Below are 21669 nucleotides of genomic sequence, written 5' to 3' on the forward strand. Positions count from 1 at the left end.
ATTGGTCTGTATTAATTTTGCAAGCAGAAACAAGGTTTTTATTATCTTGCAATGAACTTTCCTGTATTGAAATCATTGCTTTGGTGAGTGGCATTTTAGGAATCTATTTTGGTGAGGTCAAGATTTCCTTTTTAAAAATGGGTTGTTTTTTTTTTAATATTTATTTATTTGGTTGCATTGGGTCTTCGTTGCAGCACACAGGATCTTCAGTCTTCATGGCAGCATGTGGGATCTGGTTCCCTGGGCAGGAATTGAACCCTAGGCTCCCTGCATTAGGAGCTCAGAGTCTTAGCCACTGGATCACGGGCAACTCCCCAAAAATGTTTTTAATAACTTTTAAACTTTAACTTTTGCAAGACTTTAAATTGTATTTCACTTGTGAGAAAGGAAAGAAACAGAATGTAAGATTTTTGTTTGAGGGCACATGCCGCCCTTTTAGCCAAATTGAGTATTATCTAGCCCAGAGTCCCACTGATTGAACCAGCAGTGACCAGCCACAGTGAAAAACATCATCTTCTACAACCACTTCAGAATGGGTTTTCTTCACTTGCTGTGATGAGTGAGGATATAGCAGTTCCTGGTTATTTGAGAAAATGTTAAAATAAACACCACCTAAACTCGAATGGGTGCTTGGGGCTCAGGACGAGGTGCAAAGATTCGGGCTTATTCTCAGAAAGCAGATTGTACTGCAGGAGATAGCTTCTACTTGATTGGGATCTGCTTTTAACTCAAAGGCAACACATTCCAATAAATTATAAATATATTTCACTCTCTTTATATATAGATTTATTGAGCTATATTTCACATGTCCTAAAATCCACTCATTTTAAGTGTACAATCTGGTGGTTTCTAGTATATTTACAGAGTGTATCATCACCACAGTCTAATTTCAGAATATTTTTAACACCCTAATATATATATATATTATATATTATAATATATAATATAAAGATATTTTAAACATCATAAATTAATACAGTATTAAAAGTCTCAGTAACAAAGGTGGTTTTTAACCCCTTTAAATCAAAGGAATTTCTCACAAATATAGATAAAATGAAATTACTAGATAACTAATTGCTAATTCACCTGTTTTTATCTTAGAATAATTGGGTTCTAAGTCCTGATAGACATTCTTACTCTTAAAATTTAAAAAGAAAAGCCTTTTCTGTCTGTGTGAGAGACACAGGCAAAAACTACAAGAATGGTATAATTAATACGTTGACCAAATATTTCGAACTTTCTTCAGAAAATTTGAGATTTGATTTCTATGTCCAACCTGTTAATTGAGTCACCACTTAGGAAAGTGTATATTACTAATAAAGACTTCAGTTCAAAAAAACAGAAGCAAAAAAACAACTCATTTTCAGTGACTCATTAAGTGGAGGGTCCAGACTTCCATTTGATGGTTGAAGTGGCATCTTGCCTAGAGGCTGGCAGATGGACTGAATGACCTTTCGGGATTATTTCTTCTCAGATTTATGTCTAAAATAACTTAGAAGCCATTTGATCTTGTTTCTTTTATTATTTTGCATAAGAAGGGCCTATATAGTCCTTTTAAAAAATACGAAAAAAAAAAAAAGGCCTTGGGAAGTAAATTTCAGGCCAAGAATAATGAGAAAGTAAGCCTCCCTGATTGGAGAAGGCAGTGGCACCCCACTCCAGTACTCTTGCCTGGAAAATCCCATGGACGGAGGAGCCTGGTAGGCTGCAGTCCATGGGGTCGAGAAGAGTCAGACACGACTGAGCGACTTCACTTTTACTTTTCACTTTCATGCATTGGAGGAGGAAATGGCAACCCACTCCAGTGTTCTTGCCTGGAGAATCCCAGGGACAGGGGACCCTGGTGGGCTGCCGTCTATGGGGTCGCACAGAGTCAGCCACTACTGAAGTGACTTAGCAGCAGCAGCAAGCCTCCCTGATAGCTCAGTTGGTAAAGAATCCTTCTGCGATGCAGGAGACCCCGGTTCTATTCCTGGGTAGGGAAGATCCCCTGGAGAAGGGATAGGCTACCCACTCCAGTATTCTGGAGCTTCCCTTGTGGCTCAGCTGGTAAAGAATCCACCCGCAATGAGGGAGACCTGGGTTCGATCCCTGGGCTGGGGAGATCCCCTGGAAAAGGGAAAGGCTACCCACTCCAGTATTCCGGCCTGGAGAATTCCATGGATGGTATAGTCCATGGGGTCACAAAGAGTTGGACACGACTGAGCAACTTTCACTTTCAAGTTGAAAGAAAGGCTTCCCAGGTAGTGGTAAAGAATCCATCTGCCAACTCAAGATATGCAAGAGACCCGGGTTTGATCCCTGGGTAGGGAAGATTCCCTGTGAAGGAAATGGCAACCCACTCCAGTGTTCTTGCCTGGAGAATCCCATGGACAGAGGAGCCTGGCGGATTGCAGTCTGTGGGGTCACACAGAGTTGGACACAGCTGAGCGACTGAGCATGAAAGATGAAGGACAGGAACCTGGTCTAGAGGGCAGGGGACAGGCAGGGTCAGGTTGACGTAGCTGAATAAGGGGACCAATTCCCCGGGGAGAATGGATTTGAGGACCAAAAGTTGGTTGTTAATTCCGTCTAAAATTCCTAAAACCCTAATTTCACACTTTACTCAAGCCATATACAACTGCTAACAACATGTGTATTTGCAGCATTGCTTTTCTCAAACTAATTTTTACTTATTTGTGGAATGAGTCGTTCCTGGTAACTTTCTGACTCTGAAATCTCACTAGTTTCTAAAAGTTACAGTAGTAATTGAGCTTTGCCTTTTGGCAAAAGAATATGATTTGGTGAACTATGGAGTAGCATGACTTTAGAGTCAGCTCTTCATTTAGCACCTGAATGCCTACCACCTGGGGAAGATAAGAAGGCGGGGCATAGCCATTCATTCATGTAAGTACCTGTTACATGCTCACCACAGGCAGAGTATTTTGAGGAAAAGCATAAGTTAAGAGCTCTGATGTCCAGAAGCTGATGGGTTTTATGAGGGATACAAATGTTGATAATCATAGAGTGATTAAGTGCTGCAGCATGATAGTATGTGATAAGGTGCCAAATTAAAGCATACCAGGAGTATGAGGGTGTTTTTAAGGGTGATAATTCTTGGTGCTATGGCCAGAGAAGACCTCAGAGGATAGAAATCAACTCGAGAAGACCGAAGATCTAATCCGGTCATGCTCCAGATTACTAAGACTGAGAAGTGAGCTAATTGCAAAGAAGAGCTGTTTTTAGTTGATTGAGTTATGCCTCTTTGCTGACCAAGCATAGCACTTGCTGATGAAAGGCAAGGAGAGAGGTGGGTTAGAAAAACAGCCAGGTTATTCTATTTCAAATAGTTTTATATATCTCAATCTGTAACTTACAATTGTATATTTGATTTCACTCTGTTCACTTGCATCTTCTTTTTTTAGATCTAAAGGCGTAATTCTGAACATCTCCTCTGCCACTGGCAGGTACCCAGTCCCGCTGTTGACCATCTACTCTGCAACCAAGGTGAACAATTTTTTAGTAAATGGTGTCAGAAGAAGAATAAAGAATAGTTTTCAGTTTGAAAAATAAGAGATGGACTTTCTTGAAGTTCTCTCTTTAGCCATTTTCAAATGGACTGAGAAGAAAAGGAAAATAGCCAAGCCTAGTTTCGGAAGAGCTGGAGCTGGAGATAGACGGATTGGTATCAACTTTACAGCCGAACTGAAGCGCCAAGATCTCAGATCCGCAGATGATATTTTTTTTTTCCCTCACAGTTCACTGGTTTTAAAATTGGTATTTGTACTTTCCAATAGAGAGCTGGTCTGAGCCAGTTAGCTCAGCTGATCAGAATATGGTGTTAGTGAGTCTAAGACTGGGGATTTGGTTCATGAATGACTCAGCATACAGCTTGAGTGCCAAGTCCGCAGAACTGAATAGCAGGATTGCAGCTAGTCAGCACATAGGTAAGCATAGCAGACACAACATAGACGCGAAACTGTGAATGTTTGGCAACATTATTCAAAATTCAGAGATATTTACTGCCACTTCTGAAGTGAGATAAGAATTTCCAGAGCTCTCTGTAAGATTCCATAATTCTATACCACACCACCATTCACCTCTTCACACTGCTACCAGGACAGTAGTGATTTAGAATGCATTTTATACTGCCTGCAGGTCAATAGCATGATTCTCAAATACATTGTTGAAGCATAGGATACATCTCTGAAGTAAAGGTGACCACTGAGACGCTGCTTTTAGGGGAAAATGAGCAAAATAAAATGCACAGTAAGAACTTGCATTGTGCAGGGGGTAAAAAAGAGCAAAATACCTGCCCTCTTTTCCCTTGCCTTTCAGCCCCTGGAAAAACTGAAAAGTAATGTATTTTGAAAAAGTTTGGCCCCACCCCCCACCCTGGAATCTACCTGCTTTCTATATCTCTGAAACACACAGTAGGCATGTTTAAAATGAACACCATGTTTCTTGAAGTGATTGGTAAACTTCTTCTTGCCTGTTCTGCTCCACAGGCACAAGACTATTAATATTATTAACAGGGACTCTAGTAGAGTCATCATTGATACATTTCAAGCCTGAGATTGAGTCCACATTTGAAAAAATGGTATATTTTACAAATAGATTTAGAGTTGTTCTGTTGGAAGAAGATGGGCTGTCACATTCATCTCTGCACTTCTTGGATCTTGCCATCCCAAAGGACAAAGAGAATGCTTGCTCTTTTCTTCTCTTTACTGACAACAAAATCCCCATAGAACAGACTTGAACAGAATTCATCCTGTGTTTCTGTTCGAATGGCAGGTGGGGAAGAGGAACGTATCCTTTGTTATATAATAAGAGGTTTTTTTTCTTGGAAAGTAATTTTCTGAAAACAGAAAAGATAAGAAGAGCCTTTTCCAGTTCAATCAGAATTAGATATTATATTTGGTGAAAGAATACTTAATTAAGTGGCAAATAAAGAAAACGTGAGGTTTTGAGGGTTTTTTTTTTTTTAAAGGTCTCTTCATTTGAAGTGAAAAGAATGATTAGAAATTATAGTGTTAAATGGTTAGTTGATTATTTTTGTTTCCATGGCTACAGATCAGGCCGATTGATGTAATGTGTGTGTTCTTACTCCCACCCCCTCCCAGGCTTTTGTAGATTTCTTCTCTCAATGCCTCCATGAGGAATATAAGAGCAAGGGCATCTTTGTGCAGGTGAGTAGAGTTCGTTTCAGTTAAGTATCCCTGTTTTTGTGTGGTTTCCACAGCAACTGTTGCTGTCTTGGCAACGAAAGAAAATCACATTCCTAGGTAAGTGAATGTGACGTTAGCACACCATTAAAGAAATGGTTTCTTTTCCTTTATGCCCTTAAGTCTAGATTTAAAACAGTTATTGTCTAGAATTTTAAATCAATGAACCCTAAAGTAGAACTATGCAGCATAAACAGTTGGTGCATAGTAATTGTAAGTGCTTATGATTTTATTTTGAAAGAATTAGACCATCAGTATCTCTTAGCTGCCAAGTATGCAAGGAGTGCCACTGTTTATTAATGATAGGAGAGGAAAGTGCTGAATAAAGCTAACTTTTTACTAAAGTGAGGATGACTGCATTTACCAGGTTGATATAGGTATGGTAGTGATTTTTTTACTTTTTTAAAATTGTGGTAAAATATACACCAAAAACACCATTTCTGTAGCTTTTAAGTTTTCAGTTCAGTGTCTTGAAGTACATTGACATTGTCTACAACCATCACTACCTTCCATCTCCAGGATTTTTTGCAGTTGTCCAAAACTGAAGCTTTGTATCCTTTAAACAGTCACTTTCCATTTACCCTCCCCCAGCCTCTGACAACCACCATTCTCCTTGTCTCTGAATTTGACTACACCAGGCACTTGATAGGAGTGGAATCCTACAGTATTTGTCTTTTTGTGACTGGCTTATTTCACTTAACATGTCTTCAGGGTTCATCCATGTTATAGCATGTGTCAGAATTTCCTTTTTAAGGCTTAATGTAATTCTGTTACTGCTATATGTCACGTGTGTTTATCCATTCATCTGTTGATGGACATTGGGGTGCTTCCACCTCTTGGCTGCTGTGAATAATGCTGCTTTGAACGTGGGTTTACACCCATCTCTTTGAGACCCTGCTTTCAGTTCTTTTGGATATGTACACAGATGCAATTGCTGGATCATATGATAATTCTTTTTTGGAAGAATCACCTTCCTGTTTTCCACAGTATAATAGCTGCCCTATTTTATATTCCTACCAGCAATGTATAAGGGTTCCAATTTCTCCACATCCTCACCAATATTTGGTATTTTCTTTTTGTTTGTTTTTAATAATAGCCATTCTTATGAGTGCTTCCCAGATGGCACCGTGGTAAGGAATCTGCCTGCCAATGCAGGAGACGCAAGAGACATGGGTTCGATCCCTGGGTCCAGAAGATCCTCTGGTGGAGGAAATGGCAACTCACTCCAGTACTATTGCCTGGAGAATTCCATGGACAGAGGAGCCTGGCAGGCTATAGTCCATGGGGTCACAGATTCAGACAAGACTGAGCAACTGATCTGAGCTGATGCTTATGTGTATGGAGTGGTATCACATTGTGGTTTTGATTTTGATTTGCATTTCCTTAAGGATTAATGATGTTGAGCATCTTTTCAAGTGTGTACTGGCCATTTGTCTATCTTCTTTGGAGAAGTATCCAAGTTCTCCACCCATTATTTCATTAGGTTGTTTGCTTTTTTATTTTTGAATTGTAGGATTTCTAGATATATTCTGGACATTAACCCTTTATTAGATATATGGTTTACAAACATTTTCTCCCAGTCTGTGGGTTACCTGTTCACTCTATGGGTAGTCTCCTTTGATGCTCAAAAGTGTTAAAGTTTGATGCAGTCCAACTTATTTTTCATTCCTGTTACCTGTGCTCTTGGTGTCCTAGCCAAGAAACCATTGCCAAATCAATGAGGCTTTTCGGCTGGGTTTTTTAAAAAAAATTTTATTGAAGTATAGTTGATTTTCCCCTTTATGTTTTCCTCTAAGAGTTTTACAGTTTTAGCTCTAATATTTAGGCCTTTGATCTATTTTGACTTAATTTTTAGAGAGACCTTTGATTTTATTATGTAGCTAACAGATACAATGCTGTGAAAATACAAAACGAATCCAGTGAAGGGGCTTTTATGGGTATCAGTCTCAAATCAGTTATCACTCAACACAAAGAAATGAAGGCTCACAGTATTTCCGTGGTTAGCCACATTTTTATCAATGTCTTGGGAGATTGCAATCCTTATCTCATTCCTGCTCCTGCCCACGGCCTGCGCCCACCTCCTCACACACCCAGTCTTCATTATGGCTTTCCATTCTGTGAGCCTAGTATTTTCCTTTTTGTACCCTGAAGCCCCAGATGATCAATCACAATACAAATAGCTAATGTTAGAGGGAATACTTTTCAGGCACTGTGCTAGGCACTTCATGTCTCTGTGTGTTTCACAGCATCTCCTAATGATCTCAGTGTTAGTCACTCATTCGTGTCCGACTCTTTGTGACCCTACGGACTGGAGCCTGCCTGGCTCCTCTGTCCATGGACTTCTCCAGGCAGGAGTCCTAGAGTGTGCTGCCATGACCTCCTCCAGGGGGTCTTCCTCACCCAGGGATTGAACCCACGTCTCCTATGTCTCCTGCTTTGCAGGAAGGTTCTTTGGATCCATCTGGTCAGGCAGAAGGTGCTGGACTGCTTAGTTCCATTTCCTCCCGGATATCTTTAGGGTAAATATTTCCTCATCTTCCAGGGTCAGTTTAGAGCCTGTTTCTCTAAATGTCTCCCTCGAGGGATCCTTTGAAGGGATCCTTCCATATATAGTTCTTTGGTGTTATTCCAGTCTGCAGCTCCCCATGAGTACAGGGTACCCTGGGAGGTCAGGGTTTTTAAGATTCCTGAATTTTATATGGCGCTACTATATGCTCCCCACTTCCCCGTCTCTTGACACCAGTTATTTTAATGCTAATAGTCTGAACCTGCTACACAGAATGTGTTGTATTTTGGTAACAGGAGATCAGTAAAACACTCGGGGAGGTCAGGCCTCACGTGCCACACTGTGTCATGCCATCTTCTCATTCTGATGAATCAATTATATTCAAGCTATTAACTAATAATTTTTAAACACTATGGAGACGCAGTAGGAATCTTAAAGGTCCATTGGTGAGTGACCTGGAGGCAGTGTGACCAGAAGCTGCCAAGTGTTTCAGTGACAAAAGGCAGTCTTAGGCCTTGTCAGCGCAGACGAGCAATTTCCAAAATTCCGTCAACAGACAAGGCTGTTTCTTCTCTTATTTCCAGGTCTGATTTCCCTCAAAGATCTTTTCTGCATATTCACTGCCTGTTGATCTGTTGTGACCAGCAGCTACTATAGAAACACATTAGCATTTGTTTCGGAAATATTTTACTTTGATACACGTTTCTTTTTCCTAAAGATGAATTATCAATGATGTGATTTCATTGATCCCTGTGTTCCTTCATGAGAATTCACTCAAAGTTTAGACTTAGGGTGAACTTGGTGAAAAACCAAAAACCGCAATGTTTGTGAGGAAAAGTAGTCATTTCTGCATGAACACATCAGAATGCTGAAGTAGAAGAGACTCTCATGTTAACTCTGACCGAAGGGATAAGAAAAAAAAATCCGGTCTAAATGCAGCTCCGTTACAGAGTATTGGTTTTTCTCTGGTGGTGTGTGGTCTGGGCAGTCTTTCAGGTGAGGAGTATTCATCAGCTGGTTGCCCTTCCACTCCTTCCCACGTCCCGTTTCCTGGGTGATCTGATTCAAAACAACCGGGATGTGTAGCCTTCCTTCAGAGTCCTCTGGTGGCTGCCCATCAAGTTCAGGGTTGGATTCAGACCCCATGAGGCCATCGCCTCTGACCGCTCCATCATCCCACCCTGAATTCCAGCCAGAGCGGACCCTGTCACGTCTGTCATGTGCTGTGCGCTCAGCGGTGCCCTTGACTGGCTCCTCCGCTGCCGGCACGCCCTCACCCCCACTCCTCTGCCAGTCTCCTCTTCACACCTTCTCCCTGCCCATCTTTCAGGGCTTCGGCCTCACTTCACCTGGGAAACCTTTTGCTGTCTTCTTTCTTTCTTTTTTGAAAAATGGATTTATTTGGCTGTCCTGGGTCTCTGCTGATGTGCGGGCTTCTCTCTCGCTGTGGTGAGCAGGGGCTGCTCTCTCGCTGCGGAACATGGGCTCTAGAGCATTCGCACTCCAGTAATTGCAGCCCATGGGCTCAGTTGGTGCAGCTCCTGGGCGCTGGAGCACAGGCTGTATCGTTGCGGTGCATGGGCTTAGTTGCTCGGCGGCATGCAGGACCTTCCCGGTCCGCGGGTGGAACCTGTGTCTCCTGCATTGGCAGGTGGAGTCTTTACCCCTGAGCCACCAGGGAAGCCCCTCTCTCATTTCTTATTACATATCTGTGTCTGATACTCTCTGGCCCCAAACTCCCCCTATCCCCTCCCAATCAGTGTTTTCTTGGATACACTGTATCCAGTGTACTGGGGCTTTTTATCCTGTCTGTCTCTGTTATGGCACCTGTAGTGTGGTGCACACCAGAGAGCTGCCTTCTGCTGGCCTCATGCAGGACCCTGGCTGTGCATGGCTATGTGTGGTGATACACGGTCCTCTGTTTTTAAGGCCTTTTGAGCTTCTTCTGTTGCTCACATAGGCCTCTGGTCTTGAATTTTCAAATTCTCTATCTAGAGGGTTTCCAGGCTAATGCTATGATGTCACATTTCCATTTCTTCTAATCTTTAGAAGACAAGTTCGCTTTCTAGGTCTGTGTCCACGTGGAAATATGACAGATTGCTCTTTGGAGAGAGGGAGAGAGAATGTTTTTCAGATTCTGAATTGTTTTCTATTCATTCCTTTGTTATATTTTTTTTCCTTTGCTTTGCTCTCCTCATCTTTCCTTCAACTTCTTTCCTATAATTTTGTAAGAGCGTTTAACATTTCCTTCATGAATTCAGATTTGCCAATAGATTTGGCAAAGCATTTCCTGGAAACACAAACAATAGCAACAACATGTGGTAAGAAACATCTTAGAGGTGCATTTTGACTCTGTTGACGTTAGAATAGAGGCTAAGAAATACATTCTTGTAAATCTCATTGAAAGTTGCTCTGTCAGTAAGAACGATCTGTTCTCATTATTACCCTATAACTAAATCCCAGTCAAAATTATACTTAACTTTTTCAGAGGACAAAGTCATAAGTGATCTAACTGGCCAGTTGGTGGGCCCCAGTACCAGGCTCCATCTCTTAACGCCAAGCAAGTAAGAAAGAGCTGAAACTAAGATGACATCCTTAAACTGTACTTCTTGAACACTTATTCTGTAAAACTTTCACAGGCTTTCTTGTGTGTGTGTTTCTCACCTTGGAAGTAATTTCAAATCTGTAGAAAGCTTGTAAGAATAGTACAAAGAACACCCCAGTATTCTTTATGCAGATTCACTTGTGGTTAATATTTTGTTCCATTTGTTTTATCATTGAGAGGTGAGCTGCGTGTATCATGTTTCTTTACCTCCAGATCCTTCAATGTATTTTCAAAGAATAAGGATACCCTTAATAACTAATCACAATACAGTTACCAACTTTACCGTTAACATTGATGTAGTATTCTTATCTAACCTACCACCTGCGTTCTAATTTTTGATCTCATAGTATCTCTCATCTTGGCTGAGCTGCGTGGCTTATGGGATCTGAATTCCCCGACCAGAAACTGAACCCGGGCCATGGCAGTGAAAGCCCCAAATCCTAACCATTAGGCCATCAGGGAACTCTTTCTCATAATATTACTCACAAAATACTGAGAGGGAACTGCTGGGGAGGTGGGGCTGCCGTGGCAAAAAGACAGATGGAGTCCCTGCTGTGGCAGAGTTTATATTTAGTGGGAAGGAGACAGACAATAAGCAAGCAAACACACACATGAATGAGATGGTTTCACATAGTTGTCCATTCTATGAAGACTCTAAAGGAGGATGCTGTGTTGGGGGCATGGGGGAGGTATAGGGAATTTAGGAATTTCCCCCTCCGGATTGGTCGCATGGGTTTGAGTAACGTCTAGGTCTGTGCTCTTTCTGCCAGGCCCCCGTGCTTCTCCCTGGGGTGTTATCCTGCACCGTAGTCTTCTTGCTTGGAGCTGGAAAGCCAGGTCTCTGGAAATGTTCTCAACACGGGGATCATTTGCTAACTGAAGCCACCCATTAGGTTTAGTTTGAAAGGGAAAGTCAGTTGCTCAGTCACGTCTGACTCTTTGCAATCCTATAGTTTCCTCTGTCCATGGGATTTCCCAGCCAAGAATACTGGAGTGGGTTGCCATTCCCTTCTCCAGGGGAATCTTCCCGACCCAAGGATTGAACCAGGGTCTCCCTCACTGCAGGCGGATTCTTTACCGTCTGAGCCACCAGGGAAGCCCAGGTTTAGTTTACCTGACTCTTTACCAGAGGAAAGGTGAGGATGCAGGTGGAGACCATCCAGACCTGAAGAAGGTAGGTGTAGGTTTCAGCCGGTCTGGCCTAAAAACGAAGGGGGGGCTTGTCGCACTTAGCACGAAATTACAAAAGAATGCTCCATTTAAATGTGAACTTATAATAATGGAGAAAATCTCAGGGCTCCATTCTCTTAGAATCCTGCCTTCCAGTTCTTTGTTTCTCCTCGGTGATGAGAGTTGGCAGTTTTGCTGATTCTTTAAAAAACATAGTTTTTAGAATAAATTTAGAAAACAAGTCAGACAAATTGAAGTGAGGGAGCAAACAAGGTTCCAGTTTATTTTGTTAATGAAAGAAGATATTCTTTGTGTATATTTTGTTAACGCATTTTATTGCTTAGCATAATCAGACAGATCTATGAGGCTTCAACGAGCTAGAAAGCTCAACGTGGAGAAATAGGTGTTGGGAATGAAAATGTAAGTCCTCATACATTCTTCTTGTTAATTGCCAATGACAATAAAAGAAGGCAATGGTGTATGTCTTTAGTGCAAATGGAGTCTAAATACAGAGAACAATGAAGCAGCAGAAAGATTCTCACAGGAGATAGGTATATCTGGTCAACTGTACCAACTTTGAGAAATATCTTTAAGAATAATAAAATTAGTCCCGTTGGGATCTTTGGACCCAGACCCCTTCCAACTAGGTGAATCCTTATTTTTGTCAGTGATCATGGCTGTTTTTCCTTGGCTTTTTTAGTAACGTTGCACCACAAGAACTAAAAACCCAAAGTGTCCTTTAGTGATAGTGTTAGTCGCTCAGTTGTGTCCAACTCTTTGCGACACCATGAACTGTAGCCTGCCAGGTTCCTCTGTCCATGGAATTCTCCAGGCAAGAATACTGGAGTGGGATGCCATTCCCTTCTCCAGGGGATCTTCCTGACCCAGGAATTGAACCCAGGTCTCCCACATTGTAGACAGAGTCTTTACCGCCTGAGTCACCAGGGAAGCCCTTCTTTAAACACATTAAATCTGTATCCATAAAGGACTCAGATATCCAGGTGGTTATCAGAGTCATTTTTCTATAGCAAATGGTGTTCTTATACCTCTTACAGGATATTAAATGTTAGCTAAGTTTTTCTTTCTAAATCCATTATGAAAAATATAAATATTAGAAAACTTGGAAAATAATTGCTAATACATACGAGAGTTCAAGTCCCACACTTTCTAACTGACAATGTTTTATTTAATCCTTGTAATAATGCAATAAGGAAGATGCTGTATACCCCAAGAAAGAAACCTCAAAAAAAAAGCTCAATATTTTGCTCAAAATCTCACGACTAGTAAGTGATCAAGTGGAATTTGAATCCAGGTCTATTGATTTCAGAGCTGATGTTCTGCCCCTTGTATCTAGCTTATTCTCTCTTTTACACCCGAAATTCCATCCATCAGGAAATCCTCCTGACTTGAGTTGATCCTGTAAACACGTCCACTACCTGACCACTTCTCATGACCCACCCCTGCTGCTAGCCGGAGCCGCCATGACCTCTTGGCTGGGCCTTTTGCAGTCTCTTCCTGTGTGGCCTCCCCACTCCCTCCCCTGCCAGCCCCACAGTCCACTCCTGCAGAGTGATCTGTTCAAAGCATAATCCAGGTCGTTGTACTCCTCTGCTCAAAACTGTCCTGTGGTTTTTCATCTCTTTCAGAGTAAAATCATGAGTTCTTATGACCTACCTTGTTCTGATTGCAAGCATTTCACATTAGCTTGCCCCGACCCCTGCTATTTCTGTAGAACCTCCTTGCAGTTCCTCAGACGCTCCAAGCACACTCAGGACCTTTGCACTTGCTGTTCTTCCAGTCTAGGGCTCTTTATCCAGGTATCCTTTTGGCTCGCTCTCTCCCTTCATTGTAATCTTTGTTTATATATGATATGATCACATATATGTTACCATATCACAGAGGGCCCTTCTTGATCACCTGCAGTAACAGCCCCCATCACCTCCATCCTTCACTCAGGTTTATTTCCCTTCTTCCTTTTTTATCCTCACCTGCCAGTCTTAGACATTCTTTTACCGTCTGTTTGTAGATTCTACGCACCAGGCCTTCCCCCAACTAAGATGTAAGCTCAGTAAGGTCAGGGATTCTGTCTTTGTTCATAACTGAATTCTGAGGGCCTAAATCAGTGTTCTAGTAGGTGCTTAGGAAGCGCTTGTTGTTGAATACATGCTTTTTTTGGGTGAGATTACACTGTTTGTCCTTTGGTTCTCTGCATTTTAATGTACAAATTCCACATATATGGAAGTAGGTCATTTGTAAGATTATCAGCCAGCCAGTGTTGATCAAGGATCATCTTTGTGCAGAGCACAACACTTCAACTCCTTTCTTTTGTGCTTAGGTCCTTTGTAGCTAATGCTACTGTGGGGCCTTTGCTCATTGGCGTGGAATCAGGGATCTCTGCACCATCAGAATGATTCCTTTTTCCTAACATTTTCTAGAAAGTCCAAGGATTTGTTTCTGCCAATGAGATAATTAAGGGCCCTTTGGTGAAAATGCTTATCTCATGGTCTGCAAGTGAAATAGCCCAATCTCAGACAGCAAAGAGTCTGCCTGCAATGCGGGAGACCTGGGTTCGATCCCTCGGTCAGGAAGATCCCCTGGAGAAGGAAATTGCAACCCACTCCAGTATACTTGCCTGGAGAATCCCATGGACAGAGGAGCCTGGCAGGCTGCAGTCCATGGAATTGCAGAGTCAGACACGACCGAGCGACTTCACTTTCCTTTCCAAAACTAGGATCTAGGTATGTGATCATTCAGATTTTCTGGAGGATATAAGACCTGCGATGGAGGATGAGTACACAGACTTAAGGGAAGAGATTCCCTGAAACGCCTCCTAGGAGCTGCAGCCTCTGCCTTGAGAATGTGTGCCGACTTCCCTGGTAAACGTAATGCTCGTAAAAGACAGATCAGACCCCATATTGAGAATTCCATATTGTACAAACAGACGGGAGCCTGGTGTTCTCTGGATCCTTGTTTCCCAAAGCATAGTTGGGGGTTTTTATAGTCATCTTTAAATTTGAGAAGGCATGTTCGGGACATAGATGACGACATGAAAGATCACTACCTTGTGAAGTTAGAAGGTTTGGTGTTTGATTCTTGAACACTTGCCGTGCAGAGCTGGTCATCCATCTTTCTCCTATTCTATGACATTAAGTTGTATTTAAACTTCCAGTTCTGAATCGAGGGCCCCCTAAAGTGTTCCCTAAAGACCGGATACCTCAGCAGGCTACTCAGTGGGTGAGAAAAAGGATATCAAATTTATCTCCAGGGATTTTTTTTTTTTAATAGGCTGATGCAAGGATAAAACATCAACAGTTTTGCTTTATGGCCTAGTTAATGATTTTTGGTTTAAAGACCAGGGCATGTGCCTGCATCTATAGCTGTCAAGGGTCAAGCTGTTTCCAGGCTGACTGTATTTATCACAGCAAATTGTTGAGCTTAAGCAACTTTTAAAATTTGTTGTGTTCTGCCCAAAATACTTCCTATGAAAGTATGGGTATCTTCTTGACCTGTTCACTATAATGTTTCCTTGCATAGACAGGAAAGACAGGAAAGGTGGATTGATGATCATTTATCGGGTTTTAGTTTAACTGTTTAGATGACATTTTGACCTATCAGATATTTCCTTGTTGTTGTTCAGTCACTAAGTCATGTCCAACTCTTTGCGACCCTGTGGACTGCAGCACGCCAGGCTTCCCTGTCCTTCATCCTTCACTATCTCCTGGAGTTTACTCAAACTCATGCCCATTGAGCCAGTGATGCCATCCATCCAGCTCATCCTCTGTCGTCCCCTTCTCCTCCTATCTTCAATCTTTCCCAGCATCAGGGTTTTTTTCCAGTGAGTCAGCTTTTCTCATCAGGTGGCCAAAGTATTGGAGCTTCAGCTTCAGCATCAGTCCTTCCAGTGAATATTCAGGGTTGACTTCCTTTAGGTATTTCCTTATACTGTCCTATGCTTAGTCACTCTGTTGTGTCCGATTCCTTGCGACCCCATAGACTATAGCCCGCCAGGCTCCTCTGTCCATGGAATTCCCCAGGCAAGAATACTGGAGTGGACTCCCATGATCTCCTCCAGGGGATCTTCCCAACCCAGGGATCAAACCCAGGTCTCCCGCATTGCAGGCAGATTCTTTACCATCTGAGCCACGAGGGAAACTGTTATGTGATTTGAAATACTGCTTTAGAAACTCTAGGTGAGCTATAGCAAAAGCTATACGTTTGCTTTTGTTTAGATAGATAGATAATCTTAAGTGTCAGAATATCTAAAGTTGTGGTTTAAAATCTCATATCATGTTGTCAGCTTTCTGGTGTCATTAATTTTCTGGACTGCAGCAGTAGAAAGGGACCCCAGTAGTATATTCAGGGCTGTCCCGAGAGCTCTGCTGCTGATTCATTCAGTAGATATTCTTGGCACTCTCAGCACATGTGCGGCACTGGCGGTGGCTAAGCGTATAATGGTGAATAAGACCGTGCCATCACAGAACTTCCGCTCTGGAAATCCATACCATCGGTGACTGGACTTCGTTTGCTGTACTCTTTAGCCTTCCTCCTGCCACCACTTCGTGCCTTCCCTGTGTGGACCGTAGTGAATTGTTGCAGGTCCCTGAGAACGTCCTGCTCCCTGTGTCTCCTTTTCTTTGCTCCTGCTGTTTCCATTACCCAAAATGTTCTTCACTTATTCGTTTACCTGACAAACTCCCATCTCCGAATCCTTTCCATCCTCTGCTAGGCCATGTGAACTGCTTCCATTTTAAACCTTTGTAGAAATAAATACCCTTCCCAGAGTAGAATGTGTGTCTCTTGTCCCCACCTCCAGAGCCAGGACCTCCTCCAGACAAGCTGGAGCTGTAACTGGACGATGAGTTAACATTTGGCACCATCAAGTGGTTCACCCAGGCAGTGCGACTTAATTTAAGATCAGAACAGTCTTATTTATGCTGCCCCAAGAGGAGGGAGGCCGGGAGGATTAGAATAGGATAATGTAATTGGAACGTATCATTAGTAGACCACCTTTATACTGAGAGGCTCGAAACTTCACTCTTGATAGGTTTGTGATCAGTATATGAGAAAGGTTTTTTGTTTTTGTTTTTTAATCTTTCCTTTTTTGTAACCAAGAAACCCAAGGCACAGAGGTGTGACGGCATTTGCTTGAGGTTCTTCACTACTGAGTCAGAGTACATGCATACATTCTCGCTGCTGTTTGCTACTCAGCTTGATGAACAAGCTTTCTTTCCCTACCCATTGTCAGAGCCTCCTGAGCTCTGCATTTCATACGGTGTGTTAGCCTGAGATCTCTCTTTGGTTTGTACTGTCATATACTGGATCCTCCTAGCAACATGGTGTTAAAAATAAGGATCTATTTGACCCCCAAAAAATGCTTTTTAAGTGAAGAATAAGTGTAGAGTAATAATTTCAGTAAGTGTGTGTGTTAATCACTCAGTTGTGTCCGACTCTTTGTGACCCCATGGACTATGGTCCACCAGGCTCCTCTGTCCATGGAATTCTCCAGGCAAGAATACTGCAGTGGGTAGCCATTCCCTTCTCCAGGGGGTCTTCCCGATCCAGGGATCAAACCTAGGCCTCCTGCACTGCAAGCGGATTCTTTACCATCTGAGCCACCAAGGAAACCGAATTCCAGTAAACAAACTGTCAAACACCAAAAAGTCACCTGGTCAGAGTTGGCCCAGGTACTGAAGCACTTTGGGAAGTTAGTTTGCTCAGTGTCAGGTTTGTGATGGCAGGGAGTAAGAAAAAGCTGGAGAGGGACAGTGGTTAGGCCCTTGGCTTCCTGGTTCTGTTAGGTGGGTTGCAGTTTCGGGTCACCTGTTAAGGAGGGTGACTCATACTTGGGAGTGACAAAAAAATAACAAAAGACAGATATGGGAACTCCCCGCTCTTAGCAGGAAGAAGATCTAGAGACTGGAGCACATTTCAGTTTTGTTTCTGCCTTTAGTAATGACATTTTTGATTTTGACCACCATGTGCTGAAATAGATCCCCTTCCTTAATAGAAGTTTCATTGCAATTTATACCCTTTCCTTTCACACATTTCAGATAAAGAGAGTACATTCACTCCTTGGTATACAAGCATGCCCAAGTAATTTCAAAGTATAGAAGGGACCTCTTGTGTCATGACTCAAGAGTCATTGTAGTAGGGTTTCCTTGCGTTCTGTGTTGAAGCATATCTAAAATATAGCAAGCATCAGAAAGAATGAATTCCCCTAAATAATGAATAATAATAAAAAATTAATTCTCCTGAAAGGTAACGTCCAGGTTTGTCATCCCACACTAGTGCTGTCAAGTGTCTATTAGTTGCCCGAGCTGTTTCCATAATGTTATCCTGTCTCCCCCACAACAAAGCAAAAAGGAAAAACACAAAAGATGGTGGTCCTAGCTCATCAACAGCAAAGTTCATAAAACTCAGAAGCAGAATGGTAAGAAACTAGGGGAGAAAAGTGGGTAGCCCAAAGCTGAGAGTGTGAAATGTCTTTTTATTTTAGATGGGCCAAAGCTGATAGAACAAGCTTAAAGTAGGGAGAAAGTTAATATTATCTCTATAGGGGCATAAAATGTCAAAAACCTCCTGTGTGGTGGTTCTGTAACCATGCTGTTTAATCAGAGTAGAAAGCATCCTATTCCAAATCTCTGCTCTAGATTTGTATAGTGATTCTTTTTAAAGACCCAAAAAAGTGTGTTTCTGCTTATTTTTTAACTTTCTCTAGTCTCGAACTCTGTTGTATTGATCGGTCAGTTCAGTTCAGTTGCTCGGTCGCATCCGCCTCTTTGTGACCCCGTGGATGTGGATGCGCACGGCAATGAAGAAATTTTTCTTTTTTTTAGGGAAGGCTTTTTGGGTTTTTTGATATTTGTTTTATTTACTTATTTGTGCTAGGTCTTCATTGCCATGCTCGGGCTTTCTCTACTTGCGGTGAGCAGGGGCTCCTCTTCATTGCAGCATCCAGGCTTCTCACTGCTGTGGCTCCTCTCGTGGAGCACAGGCTCTAGGCGCTTGGACTTCAGCGGTCACAGCGTGTGGGCTGGTAGTTGCAGCTCCCAGGCTCTACCGTGCAGACTCAGTAGTTATGGTTCACGGGCTTCGTTGCTCTGTAGCTTTCTGTGTCCGCTGCATTGGCAGGTGGATCCTTATCCACTGTGCCACCAGGGAAGTGATAGATTTTGTTTTGTTTTGTTTTTTAAACTTGTTTTATGCAGTCATTTCTTCTATCAAGGTAGCTTTAGATAGCTGCTTCTTTTTTTCTTCTGTCTCTCTCTAAAGATACAAACGTTATACTTTTTCAGAATGTTTCTGCTGTTAAGAGCAATCAAGCATCACAGTGAATTCTGAGTTTATGGCCTTGCTAACCAATGGCATGTTTTTTGTGGGGTATATTGCCTTTCTAGAGTGTCCTGCCCTTCTTTGTTGCAACCAAACTGGCTAAAATCAGAAAGCCAACTTTGGATAAGCCCTCTTCGGAGAATTTTGTGAAGTGTGCCATTAAAACCATTGGCGTGCAATCCCGGACCAGTGGATACTTCATCCATTATCTTATGGTATGTCGATTTTTAAGTCCCGAATTAGTACTTTGGTTTGGGGTTTTCTTTCCCTTCGAGTCACAAAATTAGTATGTGATACATTAGCATATATACATTGTTTAGACTTACTAGCAAGGCCTCCATGTTCTCCACTGTACATCCAAGAACTCTTAAATCTATCTATAAATAAAATAGTAATATAGTAAGACATAAGATCCTATATGTCGAATGAATTCAGATTGCAGGCCTTAATTGCATATCTCTTCGTTTCTTTCCCTAGGCCTCAGTAACCTCACTCCTGCCTTCCTGGTTGTATTTTAAAATAGTCATGAATGTGAACAAATCCTTCCGGGCTCGCTATTTTAAAAAAATGAAGAAGAACTGAGCATGGTAACACCTTCAAGTAACTCGGCAGATGCGCCAGCCTAAGCGTGTCTGCTGCAAGGCACCCACCAGTTCCAAATCTTCAGTTGTCATGCTTATTCACAGTTACTGATAAAGCTAAATGTTGTCATAATTAGGAGGAAAACAGAGGTTGCTTTCAGAAGTTCCTGACGTATGTTCTGGATGCCACCGGGAGTTATTTTGAAGTTTAACATAAATGCTCATATCAAATGGATATAGAACTAACATTAGCAAGAACTGCTTACTATTAATAGAAGGAACATGATTATAGCAAATCAGTGAACGATAAGAGTCAGACATAAGGCTAAACAGTTTCATCTGGTCGAAAATGCCAGGTGATGATGATTCTTGTATTTGCACTGAAATGTACTTTTTTTAAATGCCCAGCTACTTTTTTTTTTGGTTTTGCTTTTAACTTTTTAAGGGAGTGGGGATTCATTGATATGGGAAGACACATGCAATCTGCAGAGCACACTGTAAGGTTTTCTAAAAGTATATTTGTACATTTATGTAGAACTTTCCTTTCACAAGGGTAGCTAATGACGTAAAAATAATGGAGTTATTTTTGACACATGATGCCCACTAAAATATGCTTTCCTCTAATACAGACGTCTTCTCAGTTTAAATGTATGTAAACACTGAGTGCTCTGTGGTATGATTTCTAAAGGTAAACAGGTCAAAATGTACACCAATGGGCAGGCCTTCCAGTGCTGCTAAAACCCTGACCCAGGAAGGTGGCCTTCTTGGACCCCAGGATCTTTGTTTCTGCACCGCACCAATACCGCTCACGTGAATGACACCAGGCCACTCCTAGGGCAGTGATGATATTAGGGAAGTGGTATTACACTTTTAAATAGCTACCCTATAGGTACTGATACAATTAGTTGTAATGAAAGATGATATAACTGTGATGTTGATTGAAAATGTATTTCTTTGGTGCTTGAAATTAAGGCCATTTTTGCACTGGTTTAATATATATTAAGACTTTTATCCTGTTACATACCTAACTTGTTTGGAGAACTTGCTAAGAAATTAATTCAGTGTTGTGGAATATGCAAGAAGGCGGATCTTTACCTAGGCTGTGGTTCCCAGATTCTGAGTTTTAAGCACCAGGAAATTTGCAAAACAAAACAAAACAAACAGCCATTTTAATTGGCATATTTAAAAGTGTTTCTAGCTTTTAAACTTGCCAGCCAAGGACATTGGAAAGAAAAAAAAACCCAGAAAAACCCAAATCACCATCTGCCACTGGCATCATCATATAGAAGTAAAGAAACTTTAGTACCCTTAAAATAGGAAGAGCATAATCTCAGAATAAAAAATAGTCATTTAAATTGAATAAATTTAGCTTTACAAAAAACACTTTGCCTTTCTTATACTTTGCCACCTTATACTTGTCAAAACTTTCAGATTAAAGAAGACAAAAGAAACATGCAAAAGACATGATCTTGGGTTGGATTCTGGTTGAAAAAAAATTTTTTTTTCTTCTACAAAGGATAATTTTGAGACAATTTGTGAGATTTGAGTAGTCTGAAGATTAGATAATAGCATTATATCAATGTTAATTTCCTGAGTTTGATCATTGTACTATGGTTACTTAAGAAAAAGTTCTTGCTTTTTAGAAAATACACACTAGAGCATCTATGGATAATGGGACATTATATATGCAACTTAATCGAAAAAGATTCAGAAAAAATATGTATACAGAAAATGATAAAGCAAATGCATTAGTATGTTAACATTTAGAGAATCTAAGCAAAAGGCAAATGGAAATTCTTTGTGCTATTTTGCAAATTTTCTGTAAATCTCAAGTTATTTCAAAATAAAAAGTTAAATCTTTTGTTGTTGATTTCTAAATAATTGCACTGTAATCAAAGAACATGTGAATATGACATAGTTTTAACCTTTCTCCACTTCAGTTTTGTGTTCTGAAAAATGGGAATAATAGTGCCTAGCTCATAGATTGTTTTGAGCACAAATTAATATTTTAAACTGCTCAGAATCCAGCCTAGCATAAGAATCCAGCCTGTATAGCTTCAACATATATATATATGTTAAGGCATGTCCAGTTCATTGTGACCCCATGGACTGCAGCACGCCAGGCTCCTGTGTCTTCCACTACTCCCGGAGTTTGCTCAAATCATGTCCATTGAGCTGGTGATGCTGTCTAACCATCCCATCCTCTGCTGCCTCCTTCTCCTTTTGCCTTCAATCTTTCCCAGCATCAGGGTCTTTTTCTAGTGAGTCAGC

At 41.5% G+C, this 21669-nt stretch overlaps 1 protein-coding gene across 1 annotated transcript in view; it reads left to right on the forward strand.

The window, feature by feature from the left end:
• HSD17B12 (hydroxysteroid 17-beta dehydrogenase 12) overlaps positions 1-21259 on the forward strand; it is a 177440-nt gene extending 156181 nt beyond the window's left edge. Inside the window, 4 exon segments of the mRNA NM_001101307.1 lie at positions 3405-3486; positions 5103-5168; positions 18883-19032; positions 19295-21259. Of these exon segments, the coding sequence (NP_001094777.1) occupies positions 3405-3486; positions 5103-5168; positions 18883-19032; positions 19295-19399 (403 nt within the window). The 3' untranslated portion in view covers positions 19400-21259.
• Positions 21260-21669: the final 410 nt, after the last annotated feature.

This window comes from Bos taurus, chromosome 15 (assembly GCF_002263795.3).
Source record: "Bos taurus isolate L1 Dominette 01449 registration number 42190680 breed Hereford chromosome 15, ARS-UCD2.0, whole genome shotgun sequence".
In the NCBI taxonomy this organism is placed as follows: domain Eukaryota; kingdom Metazoa; phylum Chordata; class Mammalia; order Artiodactyla; family Bovidae; genus Bos; species Bos taurus.